Here is a 24,611-nt window from a genome sequence, read left to right on the forward strand (position 1 = left end):
AAGTCTATTTTTTTTTTTTAAAGACTGTATTTATTTATTTGACAGAGAGAGAAAGCGAGAGAGGGAACACAAGCAGGGGGAGTGGGAGAGGGAGAAGCGGGCTTCCCACTGAGCAGGGAGCCCGATCGGGGCTTGATCCCAGGACCCTGAGATCATGACCTGAGCTGAAGGCAGACGCTTAACGACTGAGCCACCCAGGTGCCCAAGTCTGTTTTTTTTTTTTAAGATTGATTGATTGATTGATTGATTGATTGATTTCAGAGAGAGAGCCCTCGCGCTTGCATGAGAGTGAAGGGAGGGGCAGAGGGAGACCCAAGAGATCATGACCCGAGCTAAAACGAAGAGTCAGACGCTCAACTGACTGAGCCACCCAGGCGCCCAAGTCTCAAGTCTATTTTTAATGTTTCGGTTCTCTTTATTTTATTTTTATTTTTTAATTTATTTTTTATTATGTTATGTTAATCACCATACATCACACCATTAGTTTTTGATGTAGTGTTTCATGATTCATTGTTTGCGTATAACACCCAGTGCTCCATGCAGTACGTGCCCTCTTTAATACCCGTCACCAGGCTAACCCAACCTCCCACCCCCCTCCCCTCTAGAACCCTCAGATTGTTTTTCAGAGTCCATAGTCTCTCGTGGTTCGTCTCCCCCTCTGATTCCCCCCCCTTCATTCTTCCCCTCTGTTTCGGTTCTCTTTATTGTGATCCAGTTTATGGGGATAAAGATAGTGTTCGAAGCATTGACAATGTTGCAAGATGGGGGCCCATATCTTCGTTCGTGTCCTATCACTGAAACTTACTTGGATTGGGGCACCATGATGTGTGATGGCAATGGATTGTGTAAATGGACCTCTTATCTTGAGCTAAATGCTGAAAAAAACATCTTCCCACTGTGGAATTGGTGGTGGGAATGGGGAAGGTTTCCAATATCTGTTGTGGGTCTGTTCCTGAAAGCTGTCACTTTAAAGTGATAGAAAACTGCTCCAGGGCGCCTGGGTGGCTCAGTCCTTAAACGTCTGCCTTTGGCTCAGGTCATGATCCCGGGGTCCTGGGATCGAGTCCTGCATCGGGCTCCCTGCTCAGTGGAGAGCCTGCTTCTCCCTCTCCCTCTGCCTCTGCTTGTGTGCTCTCTCTCTCCTTCTCTGTCAAATAAATAAATAAATAAATAAATAATCTTTAAAAAAAAAAAAAGAAAAAGAAAAAGAAAACTGCTCCAGAGCTACATGTAGGGTGAGCTTGAGTGCTTTGGCTCTTGTATTTTGGACTCAAACCTGTGGATCTCTGGTTTCAAATCTGTGGAAAAAACTACTCTTCCTTGGGTCATTCTTGGATTCATACCCACCCTTTTCTTTTTCTCCCTTGATGATTCTAGGAGTCTTCTCCTATCTCAGGGTCTGAGTATCCACAGAAAGACAGAGAGGAAGCCACTCACATTCCAAACCAAGACCAAACCTGTTTGAGTGGCTGTTAAATATTGCCAATGTTTTGCCATATTTGGCAGCTCAGAAAATGACCTAGAAGCTCATGCTCAGAAATCATTCTTTTAAACTGGAGCTATGAAGCCTTACAGCCTTCCAAGCCTTTGTTGGAAGCTGGGGTTTGGGGCCAGATGAGCACGAATGTCTTTAATCAAGTTGTTGGTTTCATATTCACAATCCTGTGTTGGCACCCATCCAAGAGATAAGCATCTCATGAGGAACCCAAAAGCAGGTGGCACATTCATCATGTGGTTTGTGTTTTTTGGAAACCTTGGCATTTTATCTCTCATGCTCTGTGTCCTACCGAGTCACTGTAGTGTTTTTATTTTCCTGAGAAGCTGAGAGCTTCTCAGTAATTTATTAACCGAAGAACCATTCACTTAATTGTTCCACAAATAAGTAGGAGTGCCTGCTCTGTGCAAGTCCCTGTGCTAGGCTCTGGAGAGTGGCCTTCTGCTGGACTCTGCCAGTCCAGCAATATATTCACGTCACAGGACAGGTTACCCCGGAAGCTGGCTCTGAGGTGGATATTACGTTGTAAGAAGTGGACTGGAGAGGTTCCTTAGGGTCAACACCTACTGAAGAAGTGTCGGAAACAGAAGTGTCAGAGACAGGATTGGGCAAGGGAAGAAGCTGGGTCCTCATCAGTCCCATCAAAGGCCTCAGCCCACCATATTGTGGGTTCTGAAGTTGGGGTGACTCTTCAGAGTCATTGAGAGATGAGGCAGTGGGACCAGGCCTGCACAATGGATTACACCCCTTACGTAGGGCTAGTCCCTAGAAGGGGTTGTTAAGAGAAGGCATGACCTAGGGCAGGGCAGCCCTCTCCAGCGAAGCAGCACTGGTAGTGACTCTCCCCTGTGAGGAGATCCAGAGGGCATGTCAGCGTCCCCTGCAGTCTACTAGATTGCGCTCAGCTACTCCACAGAAGGTCCTGACTCAACTAGCTTGTCCCAGAGTAAGACATCAGGGATAAAGCCACTCTGGGGCTGGTTAGTTCAGTAGCTCATTCAAGGACCTTTCCATCTTTCTGCTCTGTCAACCTAAGGGGTCTGCTTTGTTTCTCAGTCTTCTTCCTGTCACGGTCACAGATGGCTGTAGCAGGTCCTGGGGTCACTGTGAAAAAAGAGAAACCACCTCTGCCCATGTGTACTTTCTGTGGTCGAGAAAATATTCCCTCATCTAGCTCTTTTTTATTGTGGTAAAATATACACAACATAGTATTTATCATTTTAACCCTAAGTGTACAGTTCTGCAGCATTACGTACATTCACAATGTTGTATAACCATCACCAATATCTATACCCAAACCTTTTTCATCATTCCCAACAAAAACTCTATACCCAGTAAACAGGGGCTTCCCTTTCCCTTTCCCTCCAGCTCCTAGGAACAACTATCCTACTTTCTGTCTTCCTGAATTTGCCTATTCTAGCTTCCTCGTGTAAGTGGAATTATAAACAATATCTGTCCTCTGTGTCTAGTTTATCTCACTAAGCATATTTCCAAGTTCCATCCATGCATCTTATAGCATGTAAAAATTCTGTTCCTTTTTATGGTGGAATAATATTCCATTATACATATACATACACACATATACATTATATATATGTCTATCTATCTGTCTGTCTGTCTATCTGTCTGTCTGTCTATCTATCTATCCACACACACACCATTTTGTTTATCCATTCATCTATTAATGGGCACTTGGGTTGTTTCCACATTTTGGCTACTGTGGATAATGCTACTATGAACACTGGCATACAAGTATATGTTCAAATCCCTGCTTTCCATTCTTCTGAACATACGCTTAGGAGTTGAATTGCTGGGTCATATGATAATTTGATAGCTAACCTTTTGAGAAACTGTTTTCCTTAGCAGCTGCAACATTTTACATTTCTACCAACAATGCATGAAGGTTCTGATTTCTCTACATCTTTACCAACATTTGTCATTTACCTTTTTAAAAATTTTACCCATTTTCCCATTATTGACCACTATTGACCAGTTCCTAAATTAATCATTGGGAAAGTGAATGAGATCACCACTGATTGCTTCAAACCAGTCGGGACTCACATCGTGGGTAGAGTTCACATTCCCTGAAGGATTTGGACGCAGGGAAAGCAGTTGGATATCTGAACAAAATCAGAGGATTCCAGCAAGAAAGAAAGGATGGGGGCGGGTTTTAGGGAGGCTACCATCAATGTCTGCAATGGAGAGGCTTTAAAAATATCAGTGCCCGGAACAGAAATTCCAATTCGATTGAGCCAGTCTGCAGTGGGTTCCCCACATCAGTCATTTTTAAATGTTCACCCAGTTGATTCGAATGTGCGCTCAAGGTTGAGACCACTGACCTCGTGGGTGAGGCCACCCACTAAGCCAACAAGTGTGAGAGCTGAGAAGTACAACATGCAGCAGGAACACTCGACAGGGCCTGCCCTGGGGGACGGAGGCAATCCCCACAGAGGAGGTGACATTTAGACTATTTGGAAACATCAAGGAAGCCAGGCAGAGGACATAGACACAGGAGACAGAGAGAAGGCAGTGCCTGAGGAATGGGAAGAAGTTCAGTTCAGCTGGAGTGTAGCATTCCGACCTTGAGGTGACATTTTTATTTGGCTATGTGCAATTCTTAGGGCGATGGCTAGGTCACACACTCCAGCCTGGTTTACTTCTGGGTAAGTTTACCTGCTCTTGGTAAGCCAAGTAAGTAGCGGTTATATGAACTGTATTTTAAGCCTGCCTATGCTTTGTCCAACCAGTATGGCCTTGAGGAAATCCCATGACCTCTCTGGAGCTCCAGAAAGGTCCTACAAAGTGAGGTTATAATAAGTACCTCACAGGACTATGGTGGAACCCAGATGAAAACATGTATGTATGTGAGTGTTATACAGTAATATGCTGATGAGTTCCAAATTTCTGTTCCCATGAAACCTCTCTCTAGAGCACCTCTGATCTCCAGACCTGCACGTCAAGCTGTCTACTTGACATGGCCCCTTGAATGTGTAGTGGGCCTTTCCCACCTGACAGGTCTAAGATTGAGCTCCTCCTGTGCTGCTCGAAACCAGCTCCCCTCCATCCTTCCCCAACGAATGACATCTCTATCCTTAATGTCATCCTTGACTCCTTTCCACAATCCAGTCATAACAAGTCCTATCACTCTATTCTCAAAATATATTCAGAATTTGACCATTTCTCTCACCTACCATCCCTGTCCAGGTCCAAGCCAATGTCCTCTCCTGCCCAGATTGTATAGCAGCGTCCTAATTGCACCCCCTGTTTCTGCCCCCCCACAGTCTATTCTCCACACAACACTTGGGGTGACCCTGCTAAGATGTAAGACAGATCACCCCACTCCTTTGAACCAAATCTGCCCAAGGCTCCATCTCACTCAGAGTAAAGGTTGAAACCCTTATGATAACCTGCAAGACATCCTGTGACTCGGCCCACCATTTTTCTCTTATCTCCTACGTTCTCCCCTTTATTCACCTGCTTCAGCCCCACCTCTTCTACTCATCCCTGAATGTGCCAGGAACACTCCTGCTGCGGGGCCTCTGTGCTTGTGGTTTTCTCTGCCTGGAATCTTCTGCCCCCATTTAGCCACATGGCTAACTTCTCACTGCTTTCACATCTTTACTCAAAAGCTGTAATGTCACTAAGTCCTTCCCTAGACACCCTATTTTAAATTGCAGCACCTGCCCTTGACTTCATATTCTCCTTCTCTGCTTTACTCTTATCTTAATATTTGCCATTAACATGCTCTATATATTGCTTATTAACTTTCTTTCCTACCAGAATATACATATATGTAAATTTTTGTATAGTATATACATAATATATATGTTTATCAAATCTTCCTACCAGAATACCCCTGCTCTCCAAGAGCAGGGATTTTTGTCTGATTTTTTCACTTTATATCTCCAGTACCAAGATAGTACTGACACATACATAGTAGGGGCTCAATAAATTTGTTAATACCACATTTTACAGAAGAGAAGCCTGGGGCTCAGTGCGATTAAACCATCTACTCAAGATAACACAGCTAGGAAGTAGCGGAGTTGAGTAGTTTACTGTTCTATGATGCTTTACAACATAAAAAACCCATTTAGCAAAAACACAGAGCAATTTCAATGGCCCTTCTGCAGCCTGCTCCCTACCACAGTTGAAGAAAGGAAGTCCCTCAGATGAGGAAGGACTAGGAGTTGGAGGCCTCATGGACTTGCTGGAGGACCCTCGGCTACGGGTTCAGAGTTGAGTGTCATTAAGCAAGGAAGCCAGGGAGCCATCTCCATATGTGTTCCAAAAGAAGGCCAGTGACTGATAAAGCTGCTGGAAGCGAATAGGCACAAGAGGGAGCCTCCTCAGCAACACAGGAAGGTGTTGAGTCCATGTGATGGCTGGGGAGAATGTTTGATGCAGAGATCAGCCTCAAGATCCATGCCACTGGCAGCCACACCCAGGCCCTCTGTGGCCCCTAAAAATCCCTTCCTCTTCCATTCATTCCATTGAACACACAACAAGGAATCCTAGCAGAATACAGGAAGAGCAATCAGAGAATAGCCCTATAATTAAATATGATAACGCTTTATTGGAATGATTTTTTTATTAACATATAATGTATTATTTGTTTCAGGGGTACAGGTTTGTGAGTCATCAGTCTTACACAATTCACAGCACTCACCATAGCACATACCCTCCCCAATGTCTATCACCCAGCCACCCCATCCCTCCCACCCCCCACCTCTCCAGCAACCCTCAGTTTGTTTCCTGAGATACCGGAATTTTTTTTTAAGATTTTATTTATTTTTTGATAGAGAGAGACACAGCAAGAGAGGGAACACAAGCAGGGGGGGTGGGAGAGGGAGAAGCAGGCTTCCCGTGGAGCAGGAAGCCCGATGTGGGGCTCAACGCGGGGCTCCATCCCAGGACCCTGGGATCACAACCTGAGCCGAAGGCAGACATTTAACCAACTGAGCCACTCTGACGTCCCTTGGAATGGTTTCTAAAGAGGGTCTTTTTTGAGGAAGAGGACATTTGGCTACAGGGGTTGTGCTGGGGGCAGACGGGGGACAGGGGCGGGACGGGAAGCCCAGACCTTTCTCTCCACCCACTTGGGAAGCTCCATCCCTCCCCAGCAGGCTGTTAGAGCCAGAGCCCAGGCCAGCAGGTGGCTTCCCTAAGAAGTTCGGAGGGAAGAGGCAGGGGCAGGGTGTGAGTGGAAGCTGAGTCCCGTGAGCTGTGGATTCTGTAGGGTTGGGGCAGAGCCGAGAGCCAGAGCGAGGGCCTGGCCTCTTCCTGGGGGAAGCATGGCACCTCTCTAAGGTCTGGGATCCTCAGTGTCTATCCCAAGCCTGCTGGGAGGAGTGAAAGAGGGCCTATGAGATGCTTAGCCTGGTGCCCAGCACAGAGCAAACCCTAAGTGTGTGTGTTTTCTTTCTCCTTCTTTTCAGGAGCAAAATGAGGGGCCAAGACAATGGCTCAGATCAGGACTAGGAGAGGCTCTTTTCTTTCTTTCTTTCTTTTAAGATTTTATTTACTTCTTTATTTTGAGAGAGAGAGAGAGAGAGAGAGAGAGAGAGCCCATGAGTGGGGGAGGGGACAGACTCCCTGCCAAGCAGGGAGCCCGAAAGCAGAGAGCCTGAACCCGGGCTCAATTCCAGGACCCCGAGATCATGACCTGAGCTGAAGGCAGATGCTTAACCGAGTGAGCCACCCAGGTGCCCCAGGACAGGCTCTTTTCAAAGGCACTGGACTGTAACCCAGAGAGTGGAGGAAGGGAAGAAAGTTCTTAAGTTGCAAAATGCCTTCTGTTGGCAACGTAGAGCTGCCTCCTTTCCTCCTCAGAGGTGCAAACGAAGAGAAGCAGCAGACCATGGCTCTGGGCACCTCTTCCATTTTCCCTTCAGAACACCCCCCTCCCTTCACACACTCACTGCCAATTCCCAAGGCCTTAGCTTCACCCAGATCCCCTCTTCAGCTGAGGCTCCCAGCCTGCAGCTGCTGTCCTCTCTGGGAGTTGCCCTTGCCCACATGGAAGTGCCCTGTCCCAGGGTTCACCCCTCCCAGGGTGCGCCCCAAGGCCAAAGGCTGGATGATGCGGGGAGACCTTTCAATTTGGACAACTCTGAAGGGTCATCCAGCCCCAGAGGTTCCCGTTGGATCTGCTGAAACTCACTGTTGGTGAGCTTCTGCCTCAGCCCAACCTGCCTTCTTCCCTTCCTTACAAGTATCCTTCAAAAGCACTCTTGGGGCACCTGGGTGCCTCAGTCCATTAAGCATCTGCCTTCAGCTCAGGTCATGATCTCTGGATCTTGGGATTGAACCCTGCATTGGGCTCCCCACTCAGCAGGGAGTCTGCTTGTCCCTCTGCACCGCCCCCTCTCCGCCATACTCTCTCTCCGTCTCTCAAATAAATAAATAAAAATCTTTTTTTTTTAAGTGCTCTACAAAAGCCTTCTGCATGTGACCCTGGGGAGCCCAATGTAAGAGCACCAGTCCCTTCATTGTCTGTTGTCTTTGCCCCTTTAGCCACAGTCCACTCACCTGGCTGCCCAAGCACCCTCTTTCCACTTAAATTTCATGTGCAAATCATGTATGTAAGGGTGTTTTTCAGATTGCTAGCTGCCCACAAACGTCAGTTCCCATAAAATTTGTTTTTTGTTGGGCAACAGGTGAACCCATCAACACCCATTTTCAAGTCACTGGGATATAAGATAGCTGCATTTTAAGTGGATGATGGTCTCTAAAGTGATTCTGCCTGGATCTGAATCTTGGTCCTAGTACATCTTAGTCTTGTAACCTTGGCCCAACTACGTAAACTTACCGTTGCTCTGTAAAATGGTGATGATAATGGTGACTTCCTCCTAGAGTTTTTATTAGAATTAAATGAGCCAGTACACAGAAAGGTCTCAGAATAGTCGTGACTTAATATGCACATAGTATACATTACTTATTAGATCCTTACAAGAACCCCTGGAGATATTATAATCACTACCTGTGCTGGATCCCTCTCATGCCCCACCTTCTACTCCCTGCCCATCTTTTCACCCCAGCTGTTGCTGCAGCCACCTGCTGGCCCAGGTGTAACCCAAGAGCACCTTGCTCAGCTGGACGGCTTATTTCTTACTTCCTGCCTGGTTTCATTGCCACCTCCACCTGAGATGCTTCCCAGAAATGCACTCAGCCATCCTGACCCAAGCAGACTTGGAAGTGTGAGGGAGCTGATATCCCATGTGACATCCCCTGACCAGGAGGGAGTTGGAGCCAATGGGAAAATAGCCCCTTCTTTCATTCCTTGAAAGAATAACTCTGAGGTATAATCTGTCCCATCTAGGTCCAAGTTCAGGTATCCAAAGCATGGGTACCCCTGGCTTGGTATTCCCTCCTTCCCTGTCTCACTCTTCCCAGAATAGACTACCCCCACACACACCCTTGCTTCATGCTGGGCTCTTTGGGGAACCAGCTAACTGTGCGCAAGAGGAGAGTGAAAGAAAGAAAACGGCTGGTTCGACATCCAGAATCAGATCTAAACTCAAGTTCAAGTCTTCCACCTTTTGAATGTCATTTCCTCACACTGCTCCCTCCCATTTCATACATATGCATCTTAACAGAGATCTTCTGGAAGCTTGATTAGGCAGTGTGAGGCCAGAGAGGAAAGACCTATGAACTCATAGCACAGCCCCTTTCCTGTCCCTGCACAGAGCTGGTTCCACGTGCCCAGGGCGGGGGACGGGGATGGGAAATGGTGGTTCCATCTGACTGAAGCCCAGGGCGCTGACTCTGTCGACTTTGTCTTTGTATCACCAGCACTCATGGCCTGGCATACAGTAAGTGATCAGTAAATATTTGCTGGCTACATGGGTCTGGCAATCAAACTACTGATGGTTTCTTTGTAAAGATGACTTTTTATGTGGCACAAGCTTAGCCTTATTGTTTACTTTTTTATGCTAGCTTGGAATGTAATCTCCAATGAACAGAGAACATTTTTTGAGAGGGGATTGGATTGTTTACCTTTGTACCAAGCTAAGTTAGTACGGAATCATGTGTCTGGACATTATTCAAGAAATACATGTTTCTTGAAATCATTGGAGAAAACCTGATTATCCAGTTGATTGACAGGTGAAGAAAGTAGCTAGGAGCTACTCCTTGAGCATGGAGATTGAACCAGGAAAGGAAGATCCTACTGTCAAACTGGTGACCTGTAGGAGAAATGTAGCTAGAGATACATGGGTTTCACTAGCACTACATTGTTTGCTATTGAAATTTCTCTGAAGTATGCTTGCTACAGGCCCTACCACTTCCCAGAGCATTCTACCCATCCTAACTCCACTTTGGATTACCTGCCTAGCCCTTGTAAGGATATGGGTTTGTGACCCCTGTACAGGGTGACACACAACAGGGTGTTCCCTATACAGAAAGAGCAGACGGAGCTGACTGGCACATTTCCTGACTTTTCCTGTAGCTTGCTCAGCCTATCCCTGCCACCATCAACAGGGGCCCAATGCTAGTGTAATATTCTGCCTTCCAGGTACTATAAGATCACCGTGGTGCTCATGTGCTTCGTGATTCCCACACTGGTGCCCTGGTGCTTCTGGGGAGAGAGTCTGTGGAATTCCTACTTCTTGGCGTCCATCCTCCGCTATACCATCTCCCTCAATATCACCTGGCTGGTCAACAGTGCTGCCCACATGTATGGAAACCGGCCCTACGACAAACACATCAGCCCTCGGCAGAACCCACTCGTCACTCTGGGTGCCATTGGTGAGTGGGGGGGGGTGAGAGCCAAGGGGAAATACAACAGCTCAGATTTTCCTGGCTTTCCAATGGTTTTCTGGAATCCGTGAAGAGAGGCAGTGGATTGGAGTCAGATGGGATGAACTTGGGCTTTGGTGTTAGAATCCTGGGCCTTGGACAAGTCACCTAATCTCCCTGATTTAGAGTTTTCTCATCTGTGAAATGGGAATGGTGATGCCTACTTCATAGGGATGTTATGAAGATTAAGTAAGCTACTATATGTACATGGCTTAGGTCAATGTCTGTCATATAGTAAGTGCTCAATAATTAAGCTATTTATTTTTACCCTGGAAATGTTCCTGAGAGGCATAGCCGCTGACTTTTCTTTCAAACTGCCCTAACCATTCTAGCCCCCGCTGTCCAATCAGATGACTGACTGTAAGGAAAAAAGGCCTTCAAACAGAGAGATGGGAAGAAACAAGAGTGTGGCATCTCATGATGCCACAGGATGGTTAAGAGCGAGGCCTTCGGATTCTGACGAGTTTGGTTGAGTCTTGGTTCCTCCACTTACTCTCCGGGCAGGTTATCTGACTCCTCCACACCTTGTGTCTTCCTTTGTCAAGTGAGGATAACAGTAGCATTTACCTGCTCCTAGGGTCATGGGAGGGTTCGATGAGTTAATGCATAGTCTTTGCAGCAGTGCTTAGCACGAAATAAGCCCAGTAATGTTGTTTTTATTACCAGCTTTATGGTCTTAAGCAAGTTACTTGTCCCTTCTGTACATTTACATCCTCGTTTTTAAAATGGGGATGATCATAGCAACTAGATCAGAGATGTGGGGATTATAGGTGTTAACACCATTAAAGCCCTCACCACTGTGGCTGGCACACAGTAATAAAAAAACACTAGCTGTGTATGGAGGCAGCTTGGGCTTCTTGGTAACCTGGGCCTTGAGCATGGAGACCGAACCAGGAAGGGAAGATCCTACTGTTAAGTAGCAACGGTCTCTGCATCCCCTAGCAAGGTTGATTAAGGTTCTCTAAAGAAACAATCATTATATATATATATATATATACATACTAGTATACATACATATGTATACACACACATGCACTACACATATATATACAGATATATCTATTTATACATATGTAATACTATTATATACATATACTATACAGTTTTTGTATATACTGTAATATATATATTTTTCCTCATAATAAATCCCCGTATATATACAGAAACAGTAGGATATCTATATAAATATAAATAGATATATATATTTGTAGGATCTAAATAGATACCCTACTATTTCTGTGTGTGTATATATGTATATATCCGTAGATACACACTCTTTATGTATAGAGAGGGGGGAGGGGAGGGGTCAGGGAAGGGGGGGCGGAGAGATTTGTTTGGAGGAGCTGGCTCACGGGATTATGGGAGCTGAGAAATCCCACAATCTGCTCTCTGCAAGCTGGATACCCAGGAAATCCAGTGGTATAATTAAATCTGAGTCTGAAGGCCTGAGAACCAGGGGAACAGATGATGTAAATCCTAGTCTGAGGGCAGGAGAAGATGAGAGAGATGTTCCAGTTCAGTCAGTGAGTCAGAAAAAAGGGGGCAAATTCCCCTTCCTCCACCATTTGCCTGTTCAGGCTCTTAACAGATTGAGTGATGGCCGCCCCCACTGGGGAGGGTTATCTGCTTTACTGAGTCCACTGACTCAAATGCTCATCTCATCCAGAGACATCCGCACAGACACGCCTCACAGAAATGTTTAATCTGGGCAAACCTTGGCCAGTGAGGTTGACACGTAAAATTAACCATGACAGAGAAAGAAAGTAGGGCTGGAGGCATGGGGGGGACGGTTGGGGGATGACGGCTCAGGAGTGTGGCGCTTCCCTTTAGGTAATGAAAATGTTACAAAATTCATTATGGTGATGGATGCACAGCTCTGTGAAAGTACTAAAAGCCATTAAATTGTACTTCAAATGGATAAATTATATGGTGAATTATATCTCAATAAAGCTGTTTAAAAAAGTCAGATGAAAGAAGCCCTGAGATCCCTCCCCAAAACACTTGAGTTAAAAAAAAAAGTAAGGGAGGAAAAGCTATTCACCAGGAGGGAGAGAATAATATATAAGCCCATCTGGGACATGTAACCGTCCAGCTTCTCCATTTGCTTACCTATCTGAACGGTACTCATCTGGTTTTCCAGGCTCTCCTAACGAGCCTTCCTTTAATCCCTCCAGCCCACAGAGGCTAGTTTCCTCTTATGAACAAACATCAAAATGAGGATCTGTTATCAGCCATTTAGCATTTCGTCTACGAAATAAGGCTTGGAAATCAGGGTAGCGTATCTACAATTCATACGTGGAAATTAATCTCATGACTCTATGCTGATTAACTTTCTTGTTATTTTTCCTGTTCCTATTTAGTCTAGCCCGTGCTTTCTAAGGACAGACACCAAGTCTTCTGCTCCCCTTAGAGCCTGACATAATGTCTTGCACATGGTAGACCCTCAATAAATGGGGGGGGGGTGAATAAATCTGTGCAGAGAGGTGGAGATGGGTTATTTCAATGCCCACTTTGTCTTCCAGGTGAAGGCTTCCACAATTACCACCATACCTTTCCCTTTGACTACTCTGCGAGTGAATTTGGCTTAAATTTCAACCCAACCACTTGGTTCATTGACCTCATGTGCTGGCTGGGGCTGGCCACTGACCGCAAACGGGCAACCAAGCTGATGATCGAGGCCCGGAAAGCCAAGACTGGAGATGGCAGCACTTGAACATGGAACCACCATCCAACGTGTCTGCCATTGACACCTTAGTTCAGAGGCTCTTGTTACTGTAGTTCTCTTGTTCATTGGATGTGGGAGGGGGTAGAGGGTAGGGAGGGAACAGAATCTCTGTGGTTTGGGAACTTTCTGTTTGTCTCAAAATATTGTCAACTATCAATGAAAAAAAATTTTTAACGTCAATGTAACTATGATTTAACATTAGAGTGTAAGCACGTGATTTAGTCGCTGTAGCTACAAATACATCAAACACACATGGTCGTGTGCTTGTACATGATGTTGACCCTGACAGGATGAAGGAGCTTAATATTCTCTCGGTGTGATTCAGGAGAGCACTGGTTTTCTTTTCTATCAGTTAACCCAGCACTGTTTTTAAACCCCTTTTCTGAAGGAGCAGAGAGGCAGGGTAGAAGACAAAGGAGAGGGTCTAAGTAACTAAAGGATGTTTCTGTTTTGTAATTACTGCATGAATGTGCTTGTGTGTGTGTGTTGCTGTTGTTTTTTAAATAAGAGAATTGAACACTTTAAAAAAATGACAATACAGGAAATGGCTCTCTTATTTTTTTTGCCCTGTTTATAGCTTATTAATGCTCCACTGTGTTTGCTTCAGAAGAGATCTGTCCACTGCTCAGCTCGTTTTGTGTCCCAACTACGCCCAGGTGACCCTATAAATCAGTGTCTATTTAGGTGTTTGATTTTGTTCTCTTCCCTATTGTCATTTTAAAGGTGTACAACTCAGATGTGCCAGACATAAAATTAAGCTCAAATTAAGCTCTCATTTAAATGTTTAGACACCTAATTTATATTCTAATTGATCCCAGCCACTGATGCATGTACTTTAGCTACTCCTGCTACATAAGCATATTAATTTTCCACACCAGGCCATCAGATCTTAATAACCGACAGTTATCTAGAGCTCAGTGTCTACTAATGTTTCCCCTGCATGCGGCCTTCATTGATTTTGCAGCAAAATATAAAGTGATCATTATGCAGCTTCTGGATTAAAAAAATTTTCATGTGTTAAGTTGCCTTGTAAAGAGCATGTTGAATTAATGGGACAGCGTGCCCTTTGTTTTAGTTGTTAGAGCAAAAGAAAGATGTTGGAGTACTTCGAAGATAGATCTTTTCAAGAAAAATGTAGGAACTTAAAATTTCTGAAAAAAGAAGTGATACCAGTAGGAAATTGTCATAATGAAGTTCTTCATCCAGCAGGTGTTTAACAGTGTTATTTTGCCATTAATAATGTATAAACTATGAGTGATTTACAATAAATGATTATGAATTCATTGGTGTTTTTGACCAGGTACTTAAATATTGTTCAGAGGATGTTCTCTCAAGGGTACCTGATGCTCCATGACGACCATATGATTTCCATTTGATTCGAGCGCTGGACTAACGACGCCCCTAAGACCAGGCCTCCTGTATCCCATCAGGCCTAGGCCAGAGGTTAAACTGGCTAGTTTTATTTGGAATGCAGAACCCCAGTGGTATCATTCTCCACTTCTCACTCACCAATATGGCCACTTGGGCTGCTTCCAGACGACGAATGGGCACCTCTACTCCTACCTGTCACCCAAAAGAGCATGAAGGACACCTTCCTTCCCCAAGCCCCAGCGGGCCCCACTAGGAGTGACCAGAGGTGCAGGAGATGGGCTCAGCTTTCCCTCTAGTCCTGCCTCCCAACTCTTCACTCTTTTGCCCTGAAACATCTGTGCCCCTGCCGTCAGATACAGACTTCTTGGCCTGCCGCCGTTGAGTGGGATTCCAGCCATTGGACCCTTTGGGCATGACTGGGCATCTACCAGCTGCTTCGTACTGCGGCCACACATTGCTGAGACCTTGATGGAGCATTGGTAGGGTGTAACTGTATTCCAAGATGAGTTTGTATCAACATGACCGAAAATGATTGGGAATATTTCCGATTGGGACTATTTCTGTGAATCTTTGACCCTTAAATGTACCAATCTTATTGCTTGCCCATTAATAGGAAAGGCTATGTTTGGAAAAACTATTTGAAGTCTTCTCACAAAATGAGGATATTCCCCATCTAGTCCAAATAAATCCAGAACCTCACTCCTTTGAACCTGAGAGCCACGTATTTATCTGCAGCAGTGGCCATGAATGAGGATTGGGATGATTTTGTTGAAGGAGTGGACGGAAGTTAGATCACTCTAGAGTCTTCCATGTTAACACTACCTGCAGGTCTTAGCACCATCTAAGGGAAGAAAGTAACCCTGGGACGTATCTCCCAAGACTATCCAAAGTGGCCCTAGAGAGGTTGGTACATTTTTTTCTTTTTTGAGAGAGGATCAGTTTAAAGTAAGGCAATGCCCTGTCCTTAATCTCCTGTGTCCTACAAGGCTTATTTCAGACACATCCACCCATGCATCCAGGTGAAGGGAGCAAAGGGGAAGTGGTTCCAACAGAGCATCTCCCATGTGTGTTATAGAGCTGGCCAGCTGTGTGGCCTTGAGAAAACCAGTCTTTCTGGATCTGGTTTTCTTATCTGCAAAGAGAGAGGATAAAACCAGACTCTGGCTAAGGTCCCATCGAGCCCTAATAGCCACCAACAGCAACAGAGATAGGGACATGGCTGACTTCCGGTTTGAAACACCTCTCAAGTTCTTGCCCCTCCTTTCTGGGATCTGGATCTGGGAGGTCAAAATTGAGGGGAAATAATTGGGTCTGAGTGGGAGAACACAGAGTGAGGCTGAAAGGAATGCTCTTGGTAAAAAAAAAAAAAAACATCTGTTTCATTCATTCCCAAAATATAATGAAACAATAAAAACAAACATAATCAGTGGAAAACAATTTAATGAAAGGAAGTACTCCAAAAACCTCTGGCCTAGTGGAGTAGTAGAAATAGCACTGGACTCAAGTTCAAGACCTGAGTTTGAATTCTCTTCCCTTTTTCAAGTTGAGGTATAATTGACATACATTATATTAGTTTCAGGTGTACAACATAATGATTTGATATTTACATATATTGCAAAAAAGGGGCACCTGGCTGGCTCAGTCTGTATACACTGTAAAATGATCACCACAAGTCTTGTTAACATCTGTCACCGCATGCAGTGAGAAAATTTTTTTTCTTATAATGAGAGCTTTTAAGATATATTCTCTTAGCGACTTTCAAATATGAAATACAATATTATTAACTATAGTCACCATGCTGTGCATTACATCCCTATGACATTTATTTTATAACTGGAAGTCTGTATCTTTTGACCAGCTTCACCATTTTGCCCACCCCCACAGCCCACCAATCTGTTCTCTGTATCTGTGAGTTCATTGCTTTTTTAAGATTGTACATATAAGAGAGATCATATGGTATTTGTCATTCTCTTTCTGACTTACTTGACTTAGCATAATACCTTCTAGGTCCAACCATATTGTCACAAATGGCAAGATGTTGAATTTGAACTTGTGATCTAACTTGCTGTGTTACCTAGCACATGTTTTTAGGTTGAACCATGTGAAAGTACCATTTATTAACCTACTGATCCTCTCTGCACCTCCACATCTTCGCACACAAGGTAGGAACAGTAAAGCTTATGTGCTCAGATAAATCCGGAGGCCTCGAGAACAGGTCTGGCACATCCTAGGTCCCCACAAGACATCAAGTGAGGGTGAGTAGCACATCTCAGACACAAGATGGTAACTGAGATACAGTCAAATAGCCACACACTGGAAGTGAAGAGGACCAACTTCTAGTTCTGGTTTTGCTAGTAACTATCTGGATGGTGAAGGGTAGCAGAATATGCCCCAAATGCCAGTTTGACATAAGATTATTTCCAGTTAAAGGCACTTGAGAGGCACCTGGCTGGCTCAGTCAGTAAAGCATGTGACTCTTGATCTCAGGGTTGTGAGTTTGAGCCCCATGTTGGGTGTAGAGGTGAAAGAAAGAGAGAAAGAGAGAAAGGAAGGAAGGAAGGAGGGAGGGAGGGAGGGAGAGAGAGAGAGAGAGAGAGAGAGAGAGAGAAAGAAAGAAAGAAAGAAAGAAAGAAAGAAAGAAAGAAAGAAAAAGAAAAGAAGGAAGGAAGGAAGGAAGGAAGGAAGGAAGGAAGGAAGGAAGGAAGAAAGAAAGAAAAGAAAGAAAGAAAGAAAGAAAGAAAGAAAGAAAGAAAGAAAGAAAGAAAGAAAGAAAAAGAAAGAAAGAAAGAAAGAAAGAAAGAAAAAGAAAGAAAGAAAGAAAGAAAGAAAAAGAAAGAAAGAAAGAAAAAGAAAGAAAGAAAGAAAGAAAGAAAGAAAGAAAGAAAGAAAGAAAGAAAGAAAGAAAGAAAGAAAAAGAAAGGCAGGCACTTGGAAACAGCAGATGCAAGAAGGACCCTCTGACCTCCCTTTTTCTTCCTGAAAGCAGGAAATGCAACTCCCATGTGAGAGCTGCCCTCTGTACCAGGGGGGAGGAAATATCCTTATCACCAGAGACAGAGAAGGTACCAATAGAATCAGTGCTAACAAGGGTTTGCAAGTAACCCTTATCTCCCTTTAGCTTCCCCATATATTTTTGGTACTTTTTCACAATTAGTACTCTTAGCCCAGTCTGGCATGTAAACACTCGGGCCCAACCACTTTGGGGGGCTTCATTTTCCCGTGAAGGCTCCCATGAACATGTAAATAATAAACTCTGTAGGTGTCTCTCCCACTAATCTGTCAACTGAATTCTCAGGCCCAGCCTGACCCTCAGAGGCTGGAGGGAAAGTTCTGCCTCCCCTACAAAGGCTCTGTCTCCTGGAGCCTCAGCGAGCCCTTCCATAAAGGAACCCGGCTGGATTGGCTCGTCCTGCCCAGGTAACCCTGTAGGAGTCATTTTTCCCCTGTGTGGAAGAGCCCCACACACTGGCAGGGCCCTGAGCTTCCTTCTGATCCTTGGCTTCCATCAGAGGACAAGCCCCACTTGCAGAGTCACCCAGGCTTCCCACAGCTCATTTTTTTCTCCTCCTCAGGAGCTGGGAGACAAGACTGGGAGAGGGACGAGGCTGAACCTACTGGACGAGAATGAGCTTCAGGGATTATGTGACATTCATTTACCCCTTTCACTCCTGTCCTCAATTACAGAAGACAATGGAAGCCAGTAGAGTTCTCAGTGGCTGCTCATGTGAAAAACAAAGGAAAGAAGTACCCTAACCTTTATAATCCTTCCCCCCCACCATTTTTAGTTTAGGGTATTCATGAAAATCCTTTCCTTCCGGGGAGCCTGGGTGGCCCAGATGGTTAAGTGTCTGCCTTTGGCTCAGGTCATGATCCCAGGGTCCTGAGATCGAGCCCCCCGTTGGGCTCCTGGCTCAGCAGGGAGCCTGCTTCTCCCTCTGCCTCTGCCTCTCCCCCTCCTCATGCTTTCTCTCTCTCTCTCTCTCTCTGTATCTCTGTGTCTTAAATGAATAAATAAAATCTTTAAAAAAAAAAATCCTTTCCTTCCCTTTTCTCAAGGTCAAGGAAGTGCTATAAATGACCTGGAAACTCCTCTCCTGTTCTCCCCAAGATTGGTAGAGTTCAAAACTATCCCGCCCCTCCCTGCCCCGGTGGAATGTTCCTGACTTCTAAATTTGCAAGTCAGAAGCAAGAGGAAGGAAAGTGTTGCCTCTGTCCTCCCTCCCCCTGCTCCCCCGCCGCCGCCAGGCAGCAAGCAGCTAGTGTGGCTCTGTGACAGTCTTCTCACTTGCTTTTGTCCTCTGCCTGGGCACCTGGCCGAGCAGTCAGCCTCAGGCTGCCTCGACTTCCCACGGATTCAAGAGGAAGAGACCCACAGACACCAGCCCCAGTTAGCTATGGCCGGGGAGCCTCTGCCCCAAGACACTACCCTTCCTTACTGCTCCTAAACCTACAGTTACTATGCAAAAAAAGATGACTTGGCCTCAGACCACCGGTTCAAATCCCTGCAACTCAGAATTGATTAAATCGATGTCCCCACCCTCTCCTTGTTTGATCCTCTGCAGGGCCACTTATGTCACTGAGAGAAATCTCCAAAGTTGCTTTTCTGATAGAAGCACCAGCTGCTGGGCAGAGCCGCCAAACTCTGTGCTGTCGATGTACAAAGTAACCAGGTCCCGCTGGAGCAAGGCACAGTCGTATTTTTATCACCAAATTTTTTTTTTTAGATTTTTATTTATTTATTTGATAGACACAGCGAGAGAGGGAACACAAGCAGGGGGAGTGGGAGAGGGAGAGAAGCAGGCTCCCCATGGAGCAGGGAGCTCGATGCGGGGCTCGATCCCAGGACCCTGGGACCATGACCTGAGCCAAAGGCAGACGCTTAACGACTGAGCCACCCAGGCACCCCTATTTTATTGTATTTTTAAGATTTTATTTATTTATTTGAGAGTGAGAGAGAAAAAGCATGATCAGGGGGAAGGGGCAGAGGGAGAGGGAAAAGCAGACTCCCCGCTGAGCAGGGAGCCCCGCAATGTGGGGCTCAATCCCAGGACCCTGAGATCATGACCTGAGCTGAAGGCAGATGCTTAACCAACTGAGCCACCCAGGCGCACCTCAGATCACTATTTTAAAAGTGAAGACCTATGTGGGGAATTTTTAAGCAATAATATATTAGACTCTTTCCAACCACCTTTTTAGTCTATTTGAAGCCAGGATCAGTTTCATGACACCGAAATGGACAGGCTATTTTTTTTTTTAATTAGAAAATTTATTTATTTCTGCTCCTTTCATACATCTTATTGTGTAGGAAAGAGTCTTGCATATCTGTCTGAGATAATGTACTGTCACACATTCTGTTTAAAGGCAAAGCACCATAAGTAAAGCTGATCATCTGTCCAGAGTTTTCAGCTTATGGGATCTCGCTTCCTGATTTTACATTAATTTTTCAAAGTCAGAAATGTCATCTCCAAGAAATGTTAAGGGAGCTGTAAAAAATAATCACTGTATTCAATATTATAGTTGTAGAAATAGAGTATATATTCTCTAAGACATTAAAAACTAAGAAGAAAATGCAACTTAACATCATTGGTACATCAGCATAGGCCAACAGGAAAAAATACTGTGAATAAGCTTATCTCTTTGATACCAAGAAGACATTCTAGTTCAAGTGTCAACATGCTCCTATGTTTTCACTAGATGCTTCTTTTCTGCTGCTTTTCACTCTTTTCCATATTTCACATCACAGGCTTGGGGCAGCCTTTAAAACTTCATTAACAGGAGCAAATCCAATATCCACTGATTTCTTCTGAAAAGGCATTTGAACCCATCAGATAGCCCTGCAGTTCCATTCTCATGAATACTCTAGCCATGAAAAAACTCCATAGGGCACAGACAAATCCAATGAATAGAAGAAGAAATCTATTGAGTTTTGGAATGTTGGAAGGTTTGGTACATTTGATTAGTCCAGGATTAAGAAACATAAACCTCCCATTGTAAGTAGGAAGCTGGACATGAATCCTTCCATAATATATTGTCCAGTTCCTCTGTGGGCCAAGAAAGCTACTGGTCTCCGATGTCCATGTTCATCAGTCATAAAGCCAACACTTGGAGGTTCAACAATAACATCATAAGTTATTCCTCCAGTGATGAGGACTTAAGACCCCACCACCAGCACATACACCATCATGGCAGAAGCCATGTGCCCCCAGGGAGGCTTCTTTGGGGTCAGATTGGGCATTCGAGCACTAAGAACAGGACCCCGTACAAAGTCTCCATCTTGGTGGTGGCAGGGGCGGCCCTCTGGACAGGCCATTTTGATGTGGTTTTGTTTACATTATTTGGCTCCTTGGCCTACATCTACACAACCCAGGAATGGTTAGATTGTTACTTTGTTGGTAGACCAACAGCCTAAGGAAAAATGTGCAAAACTTCCACTTCTTCATCTATAATATGTCACATCTGGAACAAATGATTGCTTAGGTCCCTTCTTCGATCCAAGACCACAGGAATCAATAGCAAGCAAGCTTAGAAAACCCTAGATTCTGCTCTACCCATGTAAAACGTGGCTGGAAGCCATCTCAATGTTGTATCTTTATAAAAAAAAAAAAAGAGGAAGAGACTGCAGGCCACAGTATAACTTAGAAAATTGCCTCTGTCGAAGCAAAGTAAACATTTGTAGGTGGGAAAGCAGAATCCTGAGTGTTAGGGTGGCCGATGACATGACGGGTAATTCACTGAGGCTGGTTGATATTCCTGGAATGTCACTGCAATGGCTAAATATTTCACAACAATCGCAGGGGGTTTTTTTATTTTTGTTTTGCCTTGTATTGTTTTGGTTTTAAGTTTCCATTTGAGAGATGTCCTTAAATTGAATATTGCTGCGTCCAGGAAATTCCAGCATTATAAACCTTGGAAACAATAACATGCTTCAAAATAAGGTCACTAACCATCCCATGCCATCATGATTTGGCTGCCAAATTTCCACACTCTGTGTTAGAAGTGTGCACAGAGATAATTTAAACCTTCCCAACAAGCTTGCCTTGTTCATCTGATTGATATAATGTATTTTATTGTTACATTCAGTCTGTTGTTTTTCCATTTGCTTTAAATTCAGCACTGCCACAGAAGAAAGAGAAAATGGGACAGCTTGAAGAAGTGTAAAAATATAATTACTCTTTGGAAAGTATGCATATTTATCTATTTTTTTGCTATCCCCATCTCACTTGGTTTTCCCACTCTAAATAGATGAGTGTTCCTGGCTCGTATACATAGTGCTTATGGGTTATTTTAATTGAGAAGAACATTCTTTAGTGCAATTTCTAGACCGCTCATTGTAGCACATCTTAATAATTTCTTTTGCATCAAAAAAGAAATCAATGAAAGCACATCAGACTTGAAAGACCACTGGCAATACCATAGGACCTCAGCAAACCAGTCTGCAAAAACACCTCGAGTAGCTGAAATTTTGCTCAACACACCACCTTTAGAAAAAAAGAATGACCCCCCAAAAAAGGAAAAGAAAAAACTCTTCATCAGAAAAGTATTTTCCCGGGGTGCCTGAGTGGCTCAGTGGTTAAGCATCTGCCTTAGGCTCCCCGTCATGATCCCAGGGTCCTGGGATCAAGCCCCGCATCAGGCTCCCTGCTGGGCAGGAAGTCTGCTTCTCCCTCTCCCACTCCCCCTGCTTGTGTTCCCTCTCTCACTGTCTCTCTCTCTCTATCAAATAAATAAATAAAATCTTAAAAAAAAGAAAAGTATTTTCCCCAACTACACCTAGTTTGGGCTATACTTGGCTTGATTTTATAAATCTATTACAACTGCCTCTAAAAACAATGCACAAAGAATTCACAGCTCACATTTAAGAGTCATGCAAAGCATGATGGTCTTAATCACCAAGTGTTTCCCAATCCACAGGGCCTGAGAGATGAGAGGTGCTCCATAAGTGTTACTGAATGAATGAATGGAAGGGTGGAGGGATGGATGGATGGATGGATGGATGGGTGGATAGGTACCATGTAGTGCATTACGGAAATAAACCCTCTTTAGCATCGCTGTGTCTCATCTTTGTAACTCATTCCTTTGTTTGCCCTGTTAAATGTGACACTCCAGGCAGGCAAGCCCATATGTGTCTTGGGCGCAGTTGTGCCGTGAGCTCCCAGCAGAAAGCTTGGAAGCAGGACCTCCAAAATGTTTGTTGAGCTGTCATTGTTTATGAATACATGCAAACCCTACTTTCAGCAACAGTTGACCCAGAAATGCAAACTTCCAAAATTAGAAGATAATTCTTAATTTTACAAAAGTATTTGGTGCAGGTTTCCTTTCATAAACAGGCTTTGAAATCATGCCTCAGCCTTTAGGGCACCTGGGAAGCTCAGTTGGTTAAGCATCCAACTCTTGATTTCAGCTCAGGTCATGATCTCAGGGTCATAGGATCAAGCTCCGTGCTTTTCGGAGAATCTGCTTGAGATTCTCTTCCTCCCCCTCCCCTTCACCCCTTCCTGCTCTCTGTCTCTCTCTCAAATAAATAAATAAATAAATAAATAAATAAATAAATAAATAAAATCTTAAAAAAAGAAAACATGCCCCAACTTTTAAAAGTCTTCCCCAACTTTTGGAGTGCCTGGGTGGCTCAGTCTGTTAAGCGTCCAACTTTTGATTTTGGCTCAGGTCGTGATCTCGGGGTCCTGAGATCAAGCCCTGTGTCTGGGCTCCACGCTCAGCAGGGAGTGGGCTTGGGATGGTCTCTCTCCCTCTGCTCCTGCCCCACCCTCCCCCCCAAACACACTTGTGCTCTCTCTCAAATAAATAAATAAATAAAATCTTTAAAAAAATATCTTCCCCAACTTTTCAGAAGCACATGTGGTGGGGGGCATGAGGTACCCCTACATTTGTGAGGACTGTCCAATCACAGAGCCGCTCTGAGATGGTCAGAGTCAGAAAGCTGCACGTCCCTTCTGAGGGGTCGCCCCCTAAGCCACAAGAACAACATCATGCTAAGGAGTGAAACAGGCAAAGACGGTGTTAGGGGCTGAATTGTGTCCCCTCAAATCCACCCGTTGAAGTCCTGACTCCCAACACCTCAGAACGGGACTGTGTACGGAGAGAGACTCGTTAAAGGGGTGATTAAGTTAAGCCTCTTCTCCCCCGGGGCCTTTCTCTTCATTTCACACTGTCAGTGACTCCGTGGAGACAAGTGCCTTCAAACCATCACATCAAAACATCACATCACATCACCTTCCCGACAGAAAACAGCACCAAAGACCATTTTGCCCTTTTTCTTCTTGGCCATCAACAGGAATTTACTTAGCTCCCGCTATGGGGAAGGCATAGGATGGAGTATTGTGGGGAGATAAATGGATATTACCTCTGACTTTTAAGAAGGATACAAATTCGTCCAGAAGGGAAGAAATCAAACCTTCCCCGTCTCCCACCCCACTGTCCAAGTACAATCACGTCAATTGGACATTTTGTCCACAATTACTTTGCTAAATGTTGTAGACAAATAAGTGGCTTAGTAAATCCTAAGTCGGCACTTAAGAATTTGGACATATTACATGGGGGGCGGCAGGGGGCGGTGGTCAGTGTTATAGACAAAAAGAGTCACGTTCTTTTCCTGAAAATAGGCCAAGCGTCATCAAACAATTAAATACATTATTTCCCTTTAATAGAAGCTCAAATCAAATGTCTCACTCAGTCAAACTAAGTTAGGACAGAAACCATCTGTCAGTTCCGGGTTCAGCTCCAGCGGGCCTGTCTTGAACACACCACGGGCTGAGGCCCTGTCTCATTAAAAAATTATCTTAACTGCTTGCTGCCAAAAGTAATTTGCCCAGCATTGTCCACTCCTTGGAAGCAGAAGTAATGTTTCCTGTGGCCGTGAGTGTCTCTGAAGTAACGTCACAAGATAAATGCCTGCAGGCAGCCCGGGAAAGTGAGCTGGTGCCAGGGAGCCCTCGCAGGAAGTGCTAAGAAAGACCTGCGGGGCCACAGGCACTCTCCAAAGCGCCACGGCCTCGGCCTCGGACGGGGGCAGAACTGGGGAGTTTGGATGGCATGGGCGAGTTTATAAGGAGGCCAGGACCTTCGCTGGTTTCAGATTCGGGTCCCTTCCTTAGCTCCCACGTGAGAGCTAAAAAGGTAGAACAGAGTGTGTGCCGTGTGCCTGTGTGTGATGCCTGCGAGCAAGTACTCTCAATCCCTGTCTCTCCTCTCTTGCCTCGCTCTGGC

At 44.8% G+C, this 24,611-nt stretch overlaps 1 protein-coding gene and 1 pseudogene across 1 annotated transcript in view; one reads left to right on the top strand and one right to left on the bottom strand.

Annotated features, from left to right (window-relative positions):
• The window catches only part of SCD5 (stearoyl-CoA desaturase 5), a 155,078-nt gene extending 140,834 nt beyond the window's left edge, over positions 1 to 14,244 (top strand). The window contains exons 4-5 of the mRNA XM_028124199.2: positions 10,008 to 10,240; positions 12,814 to 14,244. Of these exons, the coding sequence (XP_027980000.1) occupies positions 10,008 to 10,240; positions 12,814 to 13,004 (424 nt within the window). The 3' untranslated portion in view covers positions 13,005 to 14,244. The remainder of the gene's footprint in view (positions 1 to 10,007; positions 10,241 to 12,813) is intronic.
• A 5,911-nt stretch (positions 14,245 to 20,155) lies between these two features.
• On the bottom strand, positions 20,156 to 20,672 carry LOC114224922 (oligosaccharyltransferase complex subunit OSTC pseudogene; annotated as a pseudogene).
• Positions 20,673 to 24,611: the final 3,939 nt, after the last annotated feature.

This window comes from Eumetopias jubatus, unplaced genomic scaffold (assembly GCF_037043125.1).
Source record: "Eumetopias jubatus isolate StellerSeaLion01/CBP00866 unplaced genomic scaffold, mEumJub1_p1.0 scaffold_2, whole genome shotgun sequence".
In the NCBI taxonomy this organism is placed as follows: Eukaryota; Metazoa; Chordata; class Mammalia; order Carnivora; family Otariidae; genus Eumetopias; species Eumetopias jubatus.